Source organism: Budorcas taxicolor, chromosome 19, assembly GCF_023091745.1.
Source record: "Budorcas taxicolor isolate Tak-1 chromosome 19, Takin1.1, whole genome shotgun sequence".
Classification (NCBI taxonomy): Eukaryota; Metazoa; Chordata; class Mammalia; order Artiodactyla; family Bovidae; genus Budorcas; species Budorcas taxicolor.
In genome coordinates, this window is record NC_068928.1 from 61,742,078 (window position 1) to 61,758,753 (window position 16,676).

At 46.6% G+C, this 16,676-nt stretch overlaps 1 protein-coding gene across 1 annotated transcript in view; it reads right to left on the reverse strand.

Annotated features, from left to right (window-relative positions):
- Positions 1-16,676, reverse strand: part of CEP112 (centrosomal protein 112) — a 320,978-nt gene that overhangs the window by 223,568 nt on the left and 80,734 nt on the right. Inside the window, exons 13-16 of the mRNA XM_052658249.1 lie at positions 10,311-10,465; positions 9,868-9,997; positions 7,129-7,221; positions 6,213-6,272 (exon numbers count right to left, since the gene is read on the reverse strand). Of these exons, the coding sequence (XP_052514209.1) occupies positions 6,213-6,272; positions 7,129-7,221; positions 9,868-9,997; positions 10,311-10,465 (438 nt within the window). The remainder of the gene's footprint in view (positions 1-6,212; positions 6,273-7,128; positions 7,222-9,867; positions 9,998-10,310; positions 10,466-16,676) is intronic.

The window sequence follows — 16,676 nt, forward strand, 5'->3', positions numbered from 1 at the left end:
ACGCGCAGATGTGCACGCCCAGTGTGGGCCCCAGCACGGGCGCCGTGCGGGGACCTGGAATAGGGAAGGGAGCTCTGCTAAGGCTGGAGGGTCCTCACGGGGGCCGCCTGGGTGCAGAGCCCAGCCGGAGGCCACTCAGCCAGTGCGGACACGGGGCACTCTCCTGCTGGCCACGCAGGTGAGGCTGGATGTGCAAGCGGGGGCATGAGAGACAGGAGGGCAGTGAGATCAACACACACCCAGTCACACACACAACCACACAGACACAACCGTACACAACCACACAGTCACACACACAGCCACACACACAACCACACAATCACAGACTCAGTCACACACTCGGTCACACACACAGTCACACACAACCACACACAATCATACAGAACCACACAATCACACACTCGGTCACACACACAGTCACACACAACCACACACACAATCATACAGAACCACAATCACATATCCAGTCACACACAACCACACACAACCATACACAACCACACAATCACACAGTCACAGTCACACACAACCACACACAACCGTACACAACCACACACACAACCATACACAACCAGTCACACAGCCACACACACAACCACACACACAACCATACACAACCACACAATCATACAGTCACAGTCACACACACAACCACACACACAACCATACACAACCACACAATCACACAGTCACAGTCACACAGACAACCACACACACAACCGTACACAACCACACAATCACACACTCGGTCACACACACAGTCACACACAACCACACACACAGTCACACACTTGGTCACACATACAGTCACACAACCACACACACAGTCACACACTCGGTCACACAGTCACACACTCGGTCACACACAGTCACACACAACCACACACACAACCACACACAATCATACAGAAACACACAACCACACACACAGTCACACACTTGGTCACACACACAGTCACACACAACCACACACACAGACACACTTGGTCACACACACACAACCACACACACAGTCACACTCGGTCACACAGTCACACACTCGGTCACACACAGTCACACACAACCACACACAACCACACAATCATACAGAACCACACAACCACACACAGTCACACACTGGGTCACACACAGTCACACACAACCACACACAGTCACACACTCGGTCACACAGTCACACACAACCACACACAGTCACATACTCGGTCACACACAGTCACACACAACCACACACAATCACAGAACCACACAACCACACACACAGTCACACACTTGGTCACACACAGACAACCACACACACAACCACACACATACAGAACCACACAACCACACACACAGTCACACACACAGTCACACACACAACCACACAGTCACGCACACACAACCACACACACAACCATACACAATCACATACACAACCATACACAACCACACAGTCACACAGTCACACACACAACCACACACACACAACTGTACACAATCGCATACACAACCATACACAACCAGTCACACACAACCATACACAATCATACAGAACCACGCAATCACACACCCAGTCACACACACACAACCATACACAACCACACAGTCACACACCCAGTCACACACACAACCACACACAACCACACATAATCATACAGAACCACGCAATCACATACCGTCACACACACACAACCACACACAACCACAGTCACAGTCACACACACACAACCACACACAATCATACAGAACCACACAATCACAGTCACACACAGTCACACGCACAACCACACACACAACCATACACAATCACATACAGAACCATACACAACCAGTCACACACACAACCACACACAACCACACACAATCATACAGAACCACAACCACACACCCAGTCACACACAACCACACACACACAATCATACACAACCACACAATCAGTCACACACACAATCACAAACTTTTTCAGATACTGAAGCAATACTCCTCAAAAATACCTCTATTTAGCTATTTATTCATTTGGACAGAAGCCTATTTAACTCAAAAATCCTTATTCTTTGGCTTTTTCCTATTATGATTCTCTTTCATTTTCCCCTCGGTGTTTTAGTGAAATGGAAAGGTAGGTAGGCAGACAGACAGACAGAAGGTAGACAGACAGGCCAAACCAGCTGCCTGGGAACCCAGAGGCGCGCCTAGAGGGGCCGCTCCTCGGCCGGCGGGAAAGCCCGCGCGGACCGCCGTGCGCGGCGCGCGGACCGCGGGGAGGCCGGCGCCGCCAGCGGCCCACCTCGTCGGCCGACACCCGTCTCCAGGAGCGCCGCTTCCGGGCCCCTCTTCTGAGGGCCCTCCGCGGAGAAGCCCGCGCCGCCGCCGAGCCGCGAGTCCCCGGGTCCCCGTCGGCGCGGTCCACACGCCAGCGGCAGCGGCCTCCTCCCCGGAGTGCGGCGGCCGCTGCCTGACGGGCGGCGCCACCCGGCACCTGGCCCCAACTCCCCGCCTCTAAACCGAGAGCGCCCTGGGAAGCCGGAGCCGGACGGCCTGGGCGGGCGGAGCAGAGCCCGAGTCCACGCACAGGCTTCTGCGCCGGGGGCTGCTCGCGGGGAGCGGCTCCTCGTTTCCCGGCCCAGCGCCCCGCACCACGCGGGGCGCCCACCAGAGGACAGGGCCTGCTGGTCTGGGCGCGTCTGCTCGCCACGGACCACGTTTGCACGAGTGCCCGCGGGCGCTAGGGGCCATGCTGCCGGCCTCTGCCGATGCTCTAGGTAGTGCGGGCGACAGCAGCGACGCGACTGCCAGCCTCTCCTCCGAGGGCCCCACTGGCCGCGGGGAGCATGTCTCGGAGCGGCCGGCTCGCGCTCCGTTCCCGCCTGTACGCTGTGAACACCGAGACGAGCTTCAATCATTTGCACGATGAGAACACAAGCCAGCCAGCCAAGATAAGGCATGTAGTCCCCAACACGAGAGTGTTCTGCAAACACTGACTTAAGGAGCTGGAAGCATCACTGCACATCTACTCCATGGAGGTTTCACTCCCTTGCACCATAAGAATTTAAGGCATCAAAAGAGGCGCGCTCGTATAAACAAGGAAGAGATCTGCTGCAGGTAAGGGAACAGATAGCTACATGGCGGGGACATCAAGGCACGAACAGCGCGCGGAGCCCCGGCAGGTTCACTGGGGGCCCTGGCCGCCCCACCACAGCCACCCTGACCCTCCGCCTCTCACTGGGGCAGACGCAGCACCGTGGGCGCCATGATTCCTGTAAGTCATTTCACCGCGCAGTTTCATTGTTTGAAAAGCTTCACTCAAGACACTTTACCTCCTAAAGAAAACCAGGCCAAGAACTGTTGGAAAACACTCCACAATTTATGTGAAACTATGTAGATTTTACATTATCGTAACCTAATTAAAAGCATGACATACATGCTACACACCATTCCTAGCAACTTTGAACTCCATCAGATCTCATGGTGACAGTGACAATGTGTCGAGGTCAGAAGCAGACATTCCAACAGTTACGAGCAGACACTTCAGTTCTAGCGCACTTTAGAACAGACATGCTTAACATCTGTCTCGTGAACTTCTTTCAGTAAACAGCACCATCTTTTAACTCTCTGATGCCCGCTTGGGAAACAGGTAGTAGGTTATTTGTAGGAGGCAGGTGTTTCCTCGCTTGTAAAATCATTTGGTCTGACCACTTCCTGATTGAACAGATTAGGACACTTCATCAAACAGTCACATTTAGTCTTACTGCCTATTATTTGTTTGATGCTCAGAGACCTTAGAAGCAGGCAACAGCCACCAGAGACCAATAAAGACCGTTAGACAGCGTGTGGGCTTAAGCCAGGGGCGCCTGACGCTCCTCCGCCCTCAAGGCTCGCTGGCCTCTCTCACGCTGCCTTCTTTGTCGGCAGGAGGAAACGATGTCACTCAGGTGGCATTTCCGCCTCCTGAACAGATACTCAGGACTTGGGTTTGTGCGACAGTTACTGAATGCGCACACCTGTAGCACCGTCTAAGAAGCGCCCTGTGCCCCGGTCTCTGCTCTCGGGGCACAGAGGCCGGAGCGAGGCGAGGTTGGTGTCAGCCCTCGGGGGTATTCCGAGGGGGCTCGAGGCAGCGGACCTTCAAGCACTGAGATCACAGGTTTAATCCAGAAAGAAGAACAGATGTCAATGTGAAGGGGCAGATTATGGAATTAAGTGTAAAACAAAAACCAACATGCTGAGCGACATTTTCTTTCAATACAAATACTGTTAGAACGTATGCTGTAGGAACAAAGACACTCCTTTTTCTTTACAGAAGGTGTTATTTTAAATACACACTCATTGGAAAAGACCCTGATGCTGGGAGGGTTTGGGGGCAGGAGGAGAAGGGGACGACAGAGGATGAGATGGCTGGATGGCATCACCGACTCGATGGACATGAGTTTGGGTGAACTCCAGGAGTTGGTGATGGACAGGGAGGCCTGGCGTGCTGTGGTTCATGGGGTCACAAAGAGCTGGACACAACTGAGCGACTGAACTCAACTGAACTAGTTAGTGTTACTTAAAAGTGAGGCCACCTGATAGCTCAGAGACAGGGAAAGCCTGTGGTCACCAAGATGCCTAACTTCGCGACTGCGGTCTGCTCCCTGAAGTGAAGCAGACTAGGATGGGGAGGTGGCTGCCAGGGAGGACTCGATCTTTAACACGGCTTCCTGTGTGTGTCCACCAGGCGGGGGCTGGTCCAAAACCCGAGTTTACTCGGTGGCCGGACGGCCAGAAAGAACAGCGGTAGGAGACTGTCTTCCAGCTCTGTGTCCCCCAGCCCCCAGCCGGACATTGTGAACCAGGTGGCCTCCTCTGGGCACCAGGGCCCCGGGGCCCACAGGGGTGCAGATGCCATCTCCCAGGAGGAGGGCTGCCAGCAGGGTAACAGAGCAGGAGGCCAGGGAGGGGTCCTCGAAGGATAGGGAGCCAGTTACCCGCCCACAGTACCAACAAGGAACTAACAGGTATACCCAAAGGTGTGGATGCCTCAGATGGTGGGCAGTGAGGCTTACAATAATACATGGTCTTCTTTGGGGAAGTCAAATATTAATATTTATGCAGCTGCAAAACTTTAACATGGAAACCAAAAAAAAAAAATTCCTTATTTCAGGAAAAGCAGTATTTCTCCCTCCCGCTCAGATATCATTTTGTAGGCGTGAAATATATTCAATATCTTGCATTGAGTTGTATTAAAACTGCAGGGGGGGAATTTTTTTAGCAATAGGAAAACTTATTACACTTTTAAAGAGCACATACTTAGGTCCATGCACGTCACAAGAAACCCCAGGCCCCTGGAGAGCAAGCTGTGCGGCCTGTCCCCTCACCCGCCTCCACCCAGGACCCAGAGAGGCCGCTCTCCAGGAGGCGCTGAACACACATCCGAGGGCACGGTACACACACATCAGACGTGGCTTCACGGCATTGTAAGAATTTCGTGCCACACAATCTGTCTAATCAGCTGAGGGGGTAACCTTTCTCTCATTTTCCATTATGTGTGTACACATCCATTCTACAAGTGGATGAATTTGGTGGATGTTGGAACTGTAAACGATTACAAAGCAGCAACAAAATCTCTGCTATCACAAGTACAGTTATAGGGCAAGCAACAAATTCAAAACAGAAGCTTGAAAGTCACAGACCCTGTAAACTCTGTCCTTTACGACTGAAGGTGTGAACAGGGTGGACATGAATACAGTTACCACTGATAACAAGGACCCCAGCACGCCTCGGCAGAAACAGTCACTACTCTGAGCCACACGAAATAACGGCTAATCGACTTTTTTTACTAATCAGTTGCAGTGACAATTCTTTCATGGGTTTATATTCTGTGGTTAATCATTTATTTAGAGTTTTATTACACATGTGATACAATAGAAAAAAATAACTCCCATCAGTTCTATCATATTTTTAAACTGGTAAAAACAAAATATAATTTCAAAGGGCTATTATGAGAGGGGAACATGATAATACTCTTCACTCATTGAATAAAACATAGAAGTGGTATTTTAATGTCAATGTAATTAAGAATCAAACTGAAGAAGCTGTTCATAAACATGAAAAATAAAGAAGCAAAATTTGATTACTGGCTAACTGAAATAAACCTAGAAATACAGTCTAGAACACATGGCTTTATAGAAATTAGCATGTACTGTTAAGTGTCTCGTTTGCTATCTAAGTGGCTTATAGCTTCCCACAAAACATATTACCTTTTTTTCAAAGGTGCGTTTTAAGTGACTTCTCTCCATTTGAAACTTATTTTCTTGATCCTGTGAATAATAAATATTTATCTTTATTATACTTAAAATATCTTCTAGGGTCAATAAAATTAGTAATCTAATGAAACAAGTCAATCTCTTTGATGACAAACTGATTTGAGTTTTGCCAATAAGTGAGCCCTACCTGTCCAGTTTTCTAAAGCACAGAGACATGAATAGCTTTCTGTTGGAGGCCATAAAATGTCCATTAACTGAAGATGTTACTACTCTCAAAAGCACTTATGTTACAGTGAGAGAGACACTTTCTGATCCTCAGAATTAGGAGACCACTTAAAAATGATCGGATGAATCAATGTGAAAATAATGTGTTGTATCACAAATCAGGGTTTGGTACTTTTTGACCAAAAGAGAGAGAGGATCTGAAAGGAGGGAAAGAGGGAATTCGCTGGCTGGCTGGTGGTTGGGACGCCGTGCTTCCCGTGCAGGTGGCATGGGGTCCGCCTCTGGTCAGGGAACCGGGATCCTGCACCCACGGGCGCAGCCAAAACCAGACAATGCTCGAGCCAGAGGCGTGGAAGAGAAACAGGAAGAGACAGAGACTACCGGGAACGGCAGGCAGTAATGGAAAGAAGAGGCCATTTCTGAAACAAGTGTATTTAAACAAGGTTCATTCTTCAAACTAATCGCATAAGAGTAGGTTGTCCAAATTAAAACTGCTCTTCCTAACTCATCACATGAGCATTTACTTTTGCTAAAATAAATGATGAGAAATGATAAGTGCAATAAAAGAATCAGAAATGGTTACCTGCATTTCTGAGCTTTTTAACTGACACTCACTTATACATATACACCCAGAAAAGGACAGGTGACTTTTAGCCGTTGTTCTGTTTAACAGCACAGGACTCACCTTGAGCCGCTGCTTCCTCTGAAGTTCTGATTCCTGTAATTGCTGCTTTAATTGACAGACGTTCTGTTCTAGCTCTTTAATCATACCAGACGCCTAAAGAGATTTTAGGGAAATGATAAAAAATGCAATTTTGATTTTTCTATCATCCTACAAACTTCCAGTTGAATAAATTTCCCCTTTTTCTTCCTGAAGTTTCAGTTAGAATTAAACTTGTCTATAAATATGAAATTTACAAAAATTTAAGTTAAAAAATCCTTTAAGTGAAAATATAAATTAAATTCATAGTATTTAAAGTTATAAAAATATAAGACTGATATAAAAAGAATAGGTAAACAGAAAACTTTTTAAACGTTCATTTAAAAACCAAATTCACTGGAATAGTTATTAGGTTGGTACAAAAGTAACTGCAGTTTCTGCACTGGTGTAATTTGTCATTTGATATTGGAACACATTCTAAATAAATGTGATGGTTATGTTATATACATCATTTTAATGCACATTTTTCATTTGATGATTTTTTTTTGCTAATGACTTATTACTTGCTGTTTATTTTATATTTATTTTAAACTACAGAAAAGATGTTAGACAAATAGCAAATTCGAATGATTTTCTTATTTGAGTTCAAAATGAGTCGTAAAGCAGCAGAGACAACTTGCACCATCAACACCACATTTGGCCCGGGAGCTGCTGAAAGGCGTACAGTGCAGCGGCGGCTCAGGAAATCTCACAAAGGGAACAAGAGTCGTGAAGATTAGAGAGCACAGTGGCCGGTCATCGGACGTTGACAACGACAACTGAGAGCCATCATCGAAGCTGATCCTCTTACAACTGCTCAAGAAGCTGCCAAAGAATTCAAGGCCGATCGTTCTTTGGTCATTGGCATTTGAAACAAACTGGAAAGGTGGAAAAGCTTGGTAAGTGGGTCCCCCGTGAGCTGACCACAAGTCAAAACAGTCATAGTTCTGAAGGTCTTCTCTTATTCTATGCAACAATGAACCATTTCTCAATCAGATTGTGATGTGTGATTAAAAGTGGATTTTAATACAACTGGCAATGACCAGCTCAGTGGCTGGACAGAGAAGAAGCTCCGAAGCACTTCCCACAGCCAAACTTGCACTAAAAACCAGTCATGCTTGGTGGCCTGTTGCCGGTTTCATCCACTACAGCTTCCTGAATCCCCGCGAAACATTACATCTGAGAAATACGCCTAGCAAGTTGATGAGATGCCCCCAAAATTGCAATGCCTGCAGCCAGCATTGGTCAGAAAGGGCCCAATTCTCCATGACAATGCCTGACTCCACATCACACAACCACTGCTTCAAAAGTTGAAAGCACCTGCCTCATCTGCCGTTTTCACCTCACCGCTCGCCAGCCGACTACCACTTCCTCAAGCATCTTTTCAACTTTCTGCAAGGAAAATGCTTCCACAACCAGCAGGAGGCAGAAAATCTTTCTAAGAGTTCATCAAATCCCAAAGCATTGATTTTTATGCTTTGATTTTAAAGTTTTTATGCTTTGATTTTAGAGATTTTAAGCATTGATTTTAATAAGAGTAAACAAACTTATTTCTCAATGGGAAAAATGTGTTGATTGTAGTGGTTCCTGGGCTTCCCTGGTGGCTCAGAGGTTGAAGCATCTGCCTGCAATGCAGGAGACCTGGGTTCAATCCTTGGGTCGGAAAGATCCCCTGGAGAAGGAAATGGCAGCCCACTCCAGTATTCTTGCCTGGAGAATCCCATGGATGGAGGAGCCTGGTGGGCTACAGTCCATGGGGTCGCAAAGAGTCTGACACGACTGAGCGACTTCACTTCACTTTTTGGTTCCTATTTTGATCTATAAAGATGTGTTTGAGCCTCGTTATAATGATTTAAAATTCAGTCTGAAACCATGATTATGTTTGCACCAACCTAATAATTCTTGAAATATCAAGTAATTGACCACTTTAGCACTGCAGCTATAGGATTTTCTCTTCATAAATTTCAATTATCTGACACAAAACAGGGTGTGTAGGTTTATATACATGTGTGAGTGCAAGAAAACTAACATATAACCAAGATCTCAAAATATTAATAATATTAATTACTATTGTTATATTCAAAATATTAACTCTATACATTATTAACAATACCACTGATTAATTAATTAATTAATAACATAACAATGTATAGAGTTATTTGAGTTACTCAAATAATAATGTACTGCTACTGCTGCTGCTGCTAAGTCACTTCAGTCGTGTCTGACTCTGTGCGACCCCACAGACGGCAGCCCACCAGGCTCCTCCGTCCCTGGGATTCTCCAGGCAAGAACACTGGAGTGGGTTGCCATTTCCTTCTCCAATGCATGGAAGTGAAAAGTGAAAGGGAAGTCGCTCAGTCGTGTCCGACTCCTAGCGACCTCATGGACTACAGCCTACCAGGCTCCTCCGTCCATGGGATTTTCCAGGCAAGAGTACTGGAGTGGGGTGCCATTGCCTTCTCCGAATAATGTACAGAGTTACTCAAAAATGTTTTTAAAACAACTGAACTCTAGTAATTAGTTTAATTAAAAGGGTTGATTTACAGCAGATTTTAATGTATTAAGGATTTGTGTTGTGCTCTACATTAGACAGTCATCATTAAATTAAGCAAAGGAGACTCATTTACACGCCAGACAGTAAGCTTCCACAGGGCACTTCTGGTTCTGTGCTGAGTGCAGGGAGTGACGGCTCTGGCTGGCTATAGCTACCCGCTCCTACAGTACCTGAGAGGCAGAAAGCGCATGTTCTTTTCTCAGAAGGTTGACGTCAGCATCATACTTGGTCTGTAACAGTTTCAGGTTTTGCTCGTAATCACTGATGAGATGGTCTTTCTCTTTATGCAGTGTGTTGCGCCTGAAAGCAACCAGAGAATAAAATACACTTGCAGTGTATTTATAGTCAACCTCTAAAATGGAATTGTTTAGCCAGTCAAATCCAAGTGCGTTCTCTCTCAATACATCAAATAAGTAAGCACATTTTTATCGAGTGTTCTTAAACAGTATGCTTCTTACGTGCAATGGTACTTAAAAAATTTAACAAACAGCAGCATTAGACTGGAAACCTCCCCAGGTTAAATGCACAAGGTTTTAATTTTACTGGATAACTTACAGAGTTAATGTCAGTTTTTTATAGCCACACCTGAGAGCTGTCTGACCTCAGACAATACCTTGCCTTTACTTCTTGTAATTCATTACATGTTGTCTGGTAACATCTCTCCAGTTCCAGTTTTTCTTGAATTAATTTCTGTTTCTGTAAATTACTGTTCTCCGCTTCTCCAGTCAGCTGCTGGACACGGGACTCCAGTTCTTTGATCATCTGGTTCTAAAAGAATCGTTCATTGTTAAGAAAGCCTCTGACTTTATAACAATTCTGCATCATTAAGTAACCCGAAAAAAATGCAAGGGATTAGAGATAAGAATACAAAAAAAAAAGAGGTACCATAAACCATACTAATAAAAACCAAACTAACCTCTAAATTAACTGTCTATTATTAAAAAAAAAAAAAAAAAAGAGGAGCACTTTCTACATGTTGGCACACTTTCAGCCTCTTATTCGTTCAATGAGTGGGAATTCGTCCACTGAAACAGCACCATTCTGATCCGGGGATATAAGCTTAAGTGCATACATGCTAAGTTGCTTCACTCATATCCAGTTATTTGCAATGCTATGGACCACAGCCCGCCGGGCTCCTCTGTCCATGGGATTCTCTAGCCAAGATTACTGGAGTGGGCTGCCACTTCCTTTTCCAGGGGTCTTTCTGACTCAGGGATTCAACCCACATCTCTTATGTCTACCGTGCGGGCAAGAGGGTTCTTTACCACAAGCGTGACCCAGGAAGCTCACCACTTACCCTGCTGCTGCTGAGTCGCCCCAGTCATGTCCGACCCTGCGACCCCACAGACGGCAGCCCGCCAGGCTCCCCCGTCCCTGGGATTCCCCAGGCAAGAACACTGGAGTGGGTTGCCATTTCCTTCTCCAATGCATGAAAGTGAAAAGTGAAAGGGAAGTTGCTCAGTCATTAGCACCCTCCCAAAAAAGTCTGATAAAATATGTACAAGAGCTACATGTGGTAAATTACAAACCTCTGATGAAAGAATGAGAAAAATCAAAGAACTAGATAAATGGAGAGACAGCCCATGTTCATGGATAGGAAGACTCAGTAATACAATGTTGGTTATTTGCAACTTGATCCATGGATTTAATGCAACATCAATTAAAATCCCAGAAAATTATTTTATGGATATGAATAAACTGCTCTTAAAGTTTACATGGAGAGACAAAAGGCACAAAATACCCAATGAAAAATTGAAAGAGAAGAACAAAGTTGGAAGACTGACACTGCCTACTTCAAGACTTACTATAAGACACAGTAATCAAAGCACTGTGGCCTGTCAAAGGAAAAGACAACCAGATCAACGGAATAGAACAGAGAGGCCAGAAAGAGCCCCCCATAAACACAGCCTGATTTCCGACAAAGGGACAAAAGCAGCGCAACGGAGAAAAGGCAGTGTCTTTACCACATGGTCCTGGAACAACTGGACAACCGACAAAAAAACAAAGGAATCTAGACACATATCTTACAGACTCACTCAGAAGAGATCACAGACCCAAATGCAAAATGCAAAACCACAAAAATCCTAGGAAATCACACAGGGAAAACCTAAATTATCTTAAGTTTGGCAAGACTTTTTAGATACAATATCCAGGCACAATGCATTAAAGAAATAATTGACAAACTGGACTTTATTATGATTAAAATTTTCTATTCCACAAAAGACAGTATGTATTAAGAGAATCAGAACATAAGCCACAGATGGGGAAACAGTATTTGCAAAAGACACATCTGATGAAGGACTGTCATCCAAAATATACAAAGAACTCTTATAACTCAACAATAATAAAATAAAAACCTAATTTAAAAATGGGTTAAAGACTTAGACACCCTACCAGAGAAGATGAACAGCTGATGCATGAGCGCAGGAGAGGCTGTCATACCATGCACCACCATGTATCGCGGAAATGCAGATTGAAACACCAGTGAGACTGCGCCCATCGGAACAATGACGGCAAACGCTGAGGAGGGTTTGGAGCCGCAGGAACTCCACTAACTACCGGCAGGAGCGCAAAGCAGCACATCCAGGCTGGAAGGCAGTTTGGCAGGTTCTTAGAAAACACACTCTTTTCATCCAGTCCAGGAATCATGCTGCTTGGTATTTGCCCAAATGAGTTAAAAGTTTGTGTCCATGTGAAAACCTGCACACAGATGTTTACAGTAGCTTTGTATTCACAACTGGCAAAAAGCAATGAAGACACCCTTCGGGAGGTGAATGGATAAACTGAAGTGCGTGTAGAGGATGGGACGGTATTCAGCACTAAGGGGAAACGAGCTCTCAGACCATGAAGAGGCGCAGAGGAGACCTACGTGCATATTAATAAGCAGAAGAAACCCACTGGGAAGGCCTACATACCGCACGGCTCCAGTGACACGCTTTTCGGGAGACAACTGCCGGGGGCTGGGCGAGGGGAAAGACGAGTAGGTGGAGACGGGAGTTTCAGGGCAGTGGAAATACTACGTCTAATACCAGAATGTTAGGGCCCTCCGTGCCATTGTGCCCTTGCCCAAGGCCACAGAACATATGACACCAAGACTCAACTCTGACCTAAGAGATGGACTCTGGGAGAGGGCACACTCTGGTGGGGGTGTCCGTGGTGGTGGGCTCTGCCTGTCAGCAGAAGGGACAGGGCTTGTGGGGATCTACCTCCCCCTCAATTCTGCTGTGAACAGAACAGCTCTAAAAGCACTAACCCTACAGAAGACAGGCCCGAGAACCGCTCCCTTTTCCACATGATTCGACTCATTTTCTCAGGCGCAAACTGATTTTGGAAATAAATTTTCTGTATAATGTCCATCCTAATTCCAACATGCTGCTGCTGCTAAGTCGCTTCAGTCGTCTCCGACTCTGTGCGACCCCACAGACGGCAGCCCACCAGGCTCCCCCGTCCCTGGGATTCCCCAGGCAAGAACACGAGTGGGTTGCCAAGTCCAACATACAAAGATCAAATTGTCAAAGACTGACTTACCCTGAGAGTCCCTTAGCAATTAATTCAAATAATCTATATGTTTAGCACAGGCGATGGATAATAAGTAAATAGACCAAAATGGGCCAAAACAAGCGGGTTGGCACTGTCTGTGAAGGCCGGCACGAGGTCAGGGAGCCCTGGGGCTGTGCCAAGCAGAACAGTCGCCAAGGGGAGACAAGCACCGGAGGCAAGGAGACGACTCGGGGTGGAGACACGGGAGGGCACCCAGTCGAACTGGAAAGCCCGGGAAAGGGGGACGAGAGAAACAGCAGGAGCAAAGGAACGAAGGATAAGCAGGTTCAACACGAAGACAGGACGGTTCTGACACGAAGCCCCCACACTGAGCGCCTGCGTAACACCTGGTTGGGAAAGCTTGCTTGGTTTCTGGTGCAGTTCAGTTCAGTTCAGTCGCTCAGTCGTGTCCGACTCTTTGCGACCCCATGAATCGCAGCACGCCAGGCCTCCCTGTCCATCACCAACTCCCGGAGTTCACGCAGATTCACGTCCATCGAGTCAGGTTTCTGGTGCAAGGGTGCTATTAAAGACGTCCCTACTGTACAGCCAAGTGTCACGCGAACTGGAAACATGGCTTCTGTTTTAAGATCTGCATTACTGAACAGATACTACCTACGCTGGTACAAACTCTCCGATTCGAGAAGCAAAATGTATGATCACACTTATTCACTTGACTATTTGTATTTACTCTATTTATTTTTAAAAGCATTTTCTTAACAATCAGACAAAATAAAGCAAACATAAAGTATCAATAAACAAAAAGAAAGTTAAAACTTATGTCAGGGGAAACCCTACAGATGTATATGAAATACCTTAACAACATGTCGCCAAAATAACCATTTTTTTTTAAATGAATACAAAGATCTGAGGGGACACAAAAGAGTGGAAACCTCAAAACGGGGCCCAAAGTTGCGTAGATAAAAAGACGCTGATGTCCAGCCATAGTTTTCAGGCTGTAACAAACAGGGGGGAAGGGGGATTCCAGGCTTTTTAACTACAGAATCAGAGAGGAACAGACAGATTACCTTGGGCACAAAGAATCGCCTCCCACACTGTGGCCTCAGATGGGGCGCTCGGAACACGAGGCTGGAGTTTGTGAACGGACATGGCTTGTAGACAGAAGTTACAGTGGGCATTAGGGTAGCAATTCAAGGTCTTGGTCGCGGGGAAGCAAGACAGCCTGCACATGTGGGACACGGACCAAGAGGAGAGCGGGGGGAGCCACCAGCAGGCCGCCGGAAGGACCCGGAATGAGGCAACAATGGCCTGAGCCGTAGCTGTGGAGACAGAAGGGGCGCGGCAGCTCCAAGCAGACTCGCGCAGAGGCGACCAGAGCGCCTGAGCAGAGCACCGCGCGCAGGGAACGCCGGGCAGCAGGGGCCGTGCGTCTTCCAGGGCCCGAGGCGGACGCTCCGCGAGCAGCGGCACACTGGGAATTCAGCGGGAGGCTGTGCAAGGGTGTTATTTCATGAGGAAATGCCGACGTTGTTTTCAGCAACTTAAGTACTAGGAAATTATAGAATATCTGATGGACTTTCAGTTATATAACCGATAGGTAGAATAAGAAATGTTAGAATTTTACATACAAACTTTGTGTGAAACCCTCCAGGAGTCAAAAATTAGAAAGGATTCAGTTAAGTCGCTCAGTTGTGTCCGACTCTTTGCGACCCCATGAATCGCAGCACGCCAGGCCTCCCTGTCCATCACCAACTCCCGGAGTTCACTCAGACTCACGTCCATCGAGTCCATGATGCCATCCAGCCATCTCATCCTCGGTCGTCCCCTTCTCCTCCTGCCCCCAATCCCTCCCAGCATCAGGGTCTTTTCCAATGAGTCAACTCTTCACATGAGGTGGCCAAAGTACTGGAGTTTCAGCTTTAGCATCATTCCTTCCAAAGAAATCCCAGGGCTGATCTCCTTCAGAATGGACTGGTTGGATCTCCTTGCAGTCCAAGGGACTCTCAAGAGTCTTCTCCAACACCACAGTTCAAACGCATCAATTCTTCAGCGCTCAGCCTTTTCACAGTCCAACTCTCACATCCATACATGACCACAGGAAAAACCATAGCCTTGACTAGACGGACCTTAGTCGGCAAAGTAAAGTCTCTGCTTTTGAATATACTATCTAGGTTGGTCATAACTTTCCTTCCAAGGAGTAAGCGTCTTTTAATTTCATGGCTGCAATCACCATCTGCAGTGATTTTGGAGCCCAAAAAATAAAGTCTGACACTGTTTCCACTGTTTCCCCATCTATTTCCCATGAAGTGATGGGACTGGATGCCATGATCTTTGTTTTCTGAATGCTTAGCTTTAGGCCAACTTTTTCACTCTCCACTTTCACTTTCATCAAGAGGCTTTTTAGCTCCTCTTCACTTTCTGCCACAAGGGTGGTGTCATCTGCATATCTGAGGTGATTGATATTTCTCCCGGCAATCTTGATTCCAGCTTGTGTTTCTTCCAGTCCAGCGTTTCTCATTAGTAATCAGCAACTATTTACAGAGTCCAAAGTTCAACTCCCATGGCAAAAGGAACAACATATTTTATTTCAAAAAAATTCTTCTTGAAACGTATATACAAAATGCACAAATCTTAAACATATGTTCTGATAATTTGTCACTTGGAAATAGCCATGAACCAGTGCTGGTGATGTTTCAGTCACTAAGTCACGTCCAACCCTTGCGACCCTATGGAGTGTAGCCTGCCAGGTCCGTGGGATTTCCCAGGTAAGAACACTGGAGTGGGCTGCCGTGTCCTTCTCCAGGGGACCTTCTGCACCCAGGGATCAAACGTGTATCTCCTGCACTGCAAGCGGGTTCTTCACCACTGAGCCACCAGGGAAGCCGCACCGCGAGCCAGGACAGGACACAAGCGTGGGGCTGCTCGGGTGCCGCGCTGCTCATCCTCCGCAGACAGGTAACCACAGGGGCTGCTCCCACAGGGGCTGCTCCGATGCCGCACTGCTCATCCTCCACAAAAAGGTAACCACAGGGACTGCTCCCACAGGGGCTGCTCGGGTGCCGCACTGCTCATCCTCCGCAGAAAGGTAACCACTATTCCGATGTCTATCACAAAAAAAAAAAGCTTTGTCTTTTGCTGAACTTTCTGTAAATAAATTCAGAGAGTATGTACCCTTTCGGGTCAGGCACATCACGTCTGTGAGAGTTGTCATCTGTGACACGGGGTATAGCAGTCTTTCAGTGGTATATTCAGTATTCCATTGTGGAATACTCCTAAAATAATTGATCCATTTCACTGACTGTTGTTTTCAGTGTTCGGTTATTAACAATAATGCTGCTATGAACATTTTCACACATGTTTTACGGTGCACGTATTCACCCATTTCTTTTGGTTGGACATTCTGTAGTGAAAATGCTGAGTCACAGGTGATTTGAAAACTATGATCAGGCAAAAACTTGAAAGTGAACATTTGTAACAG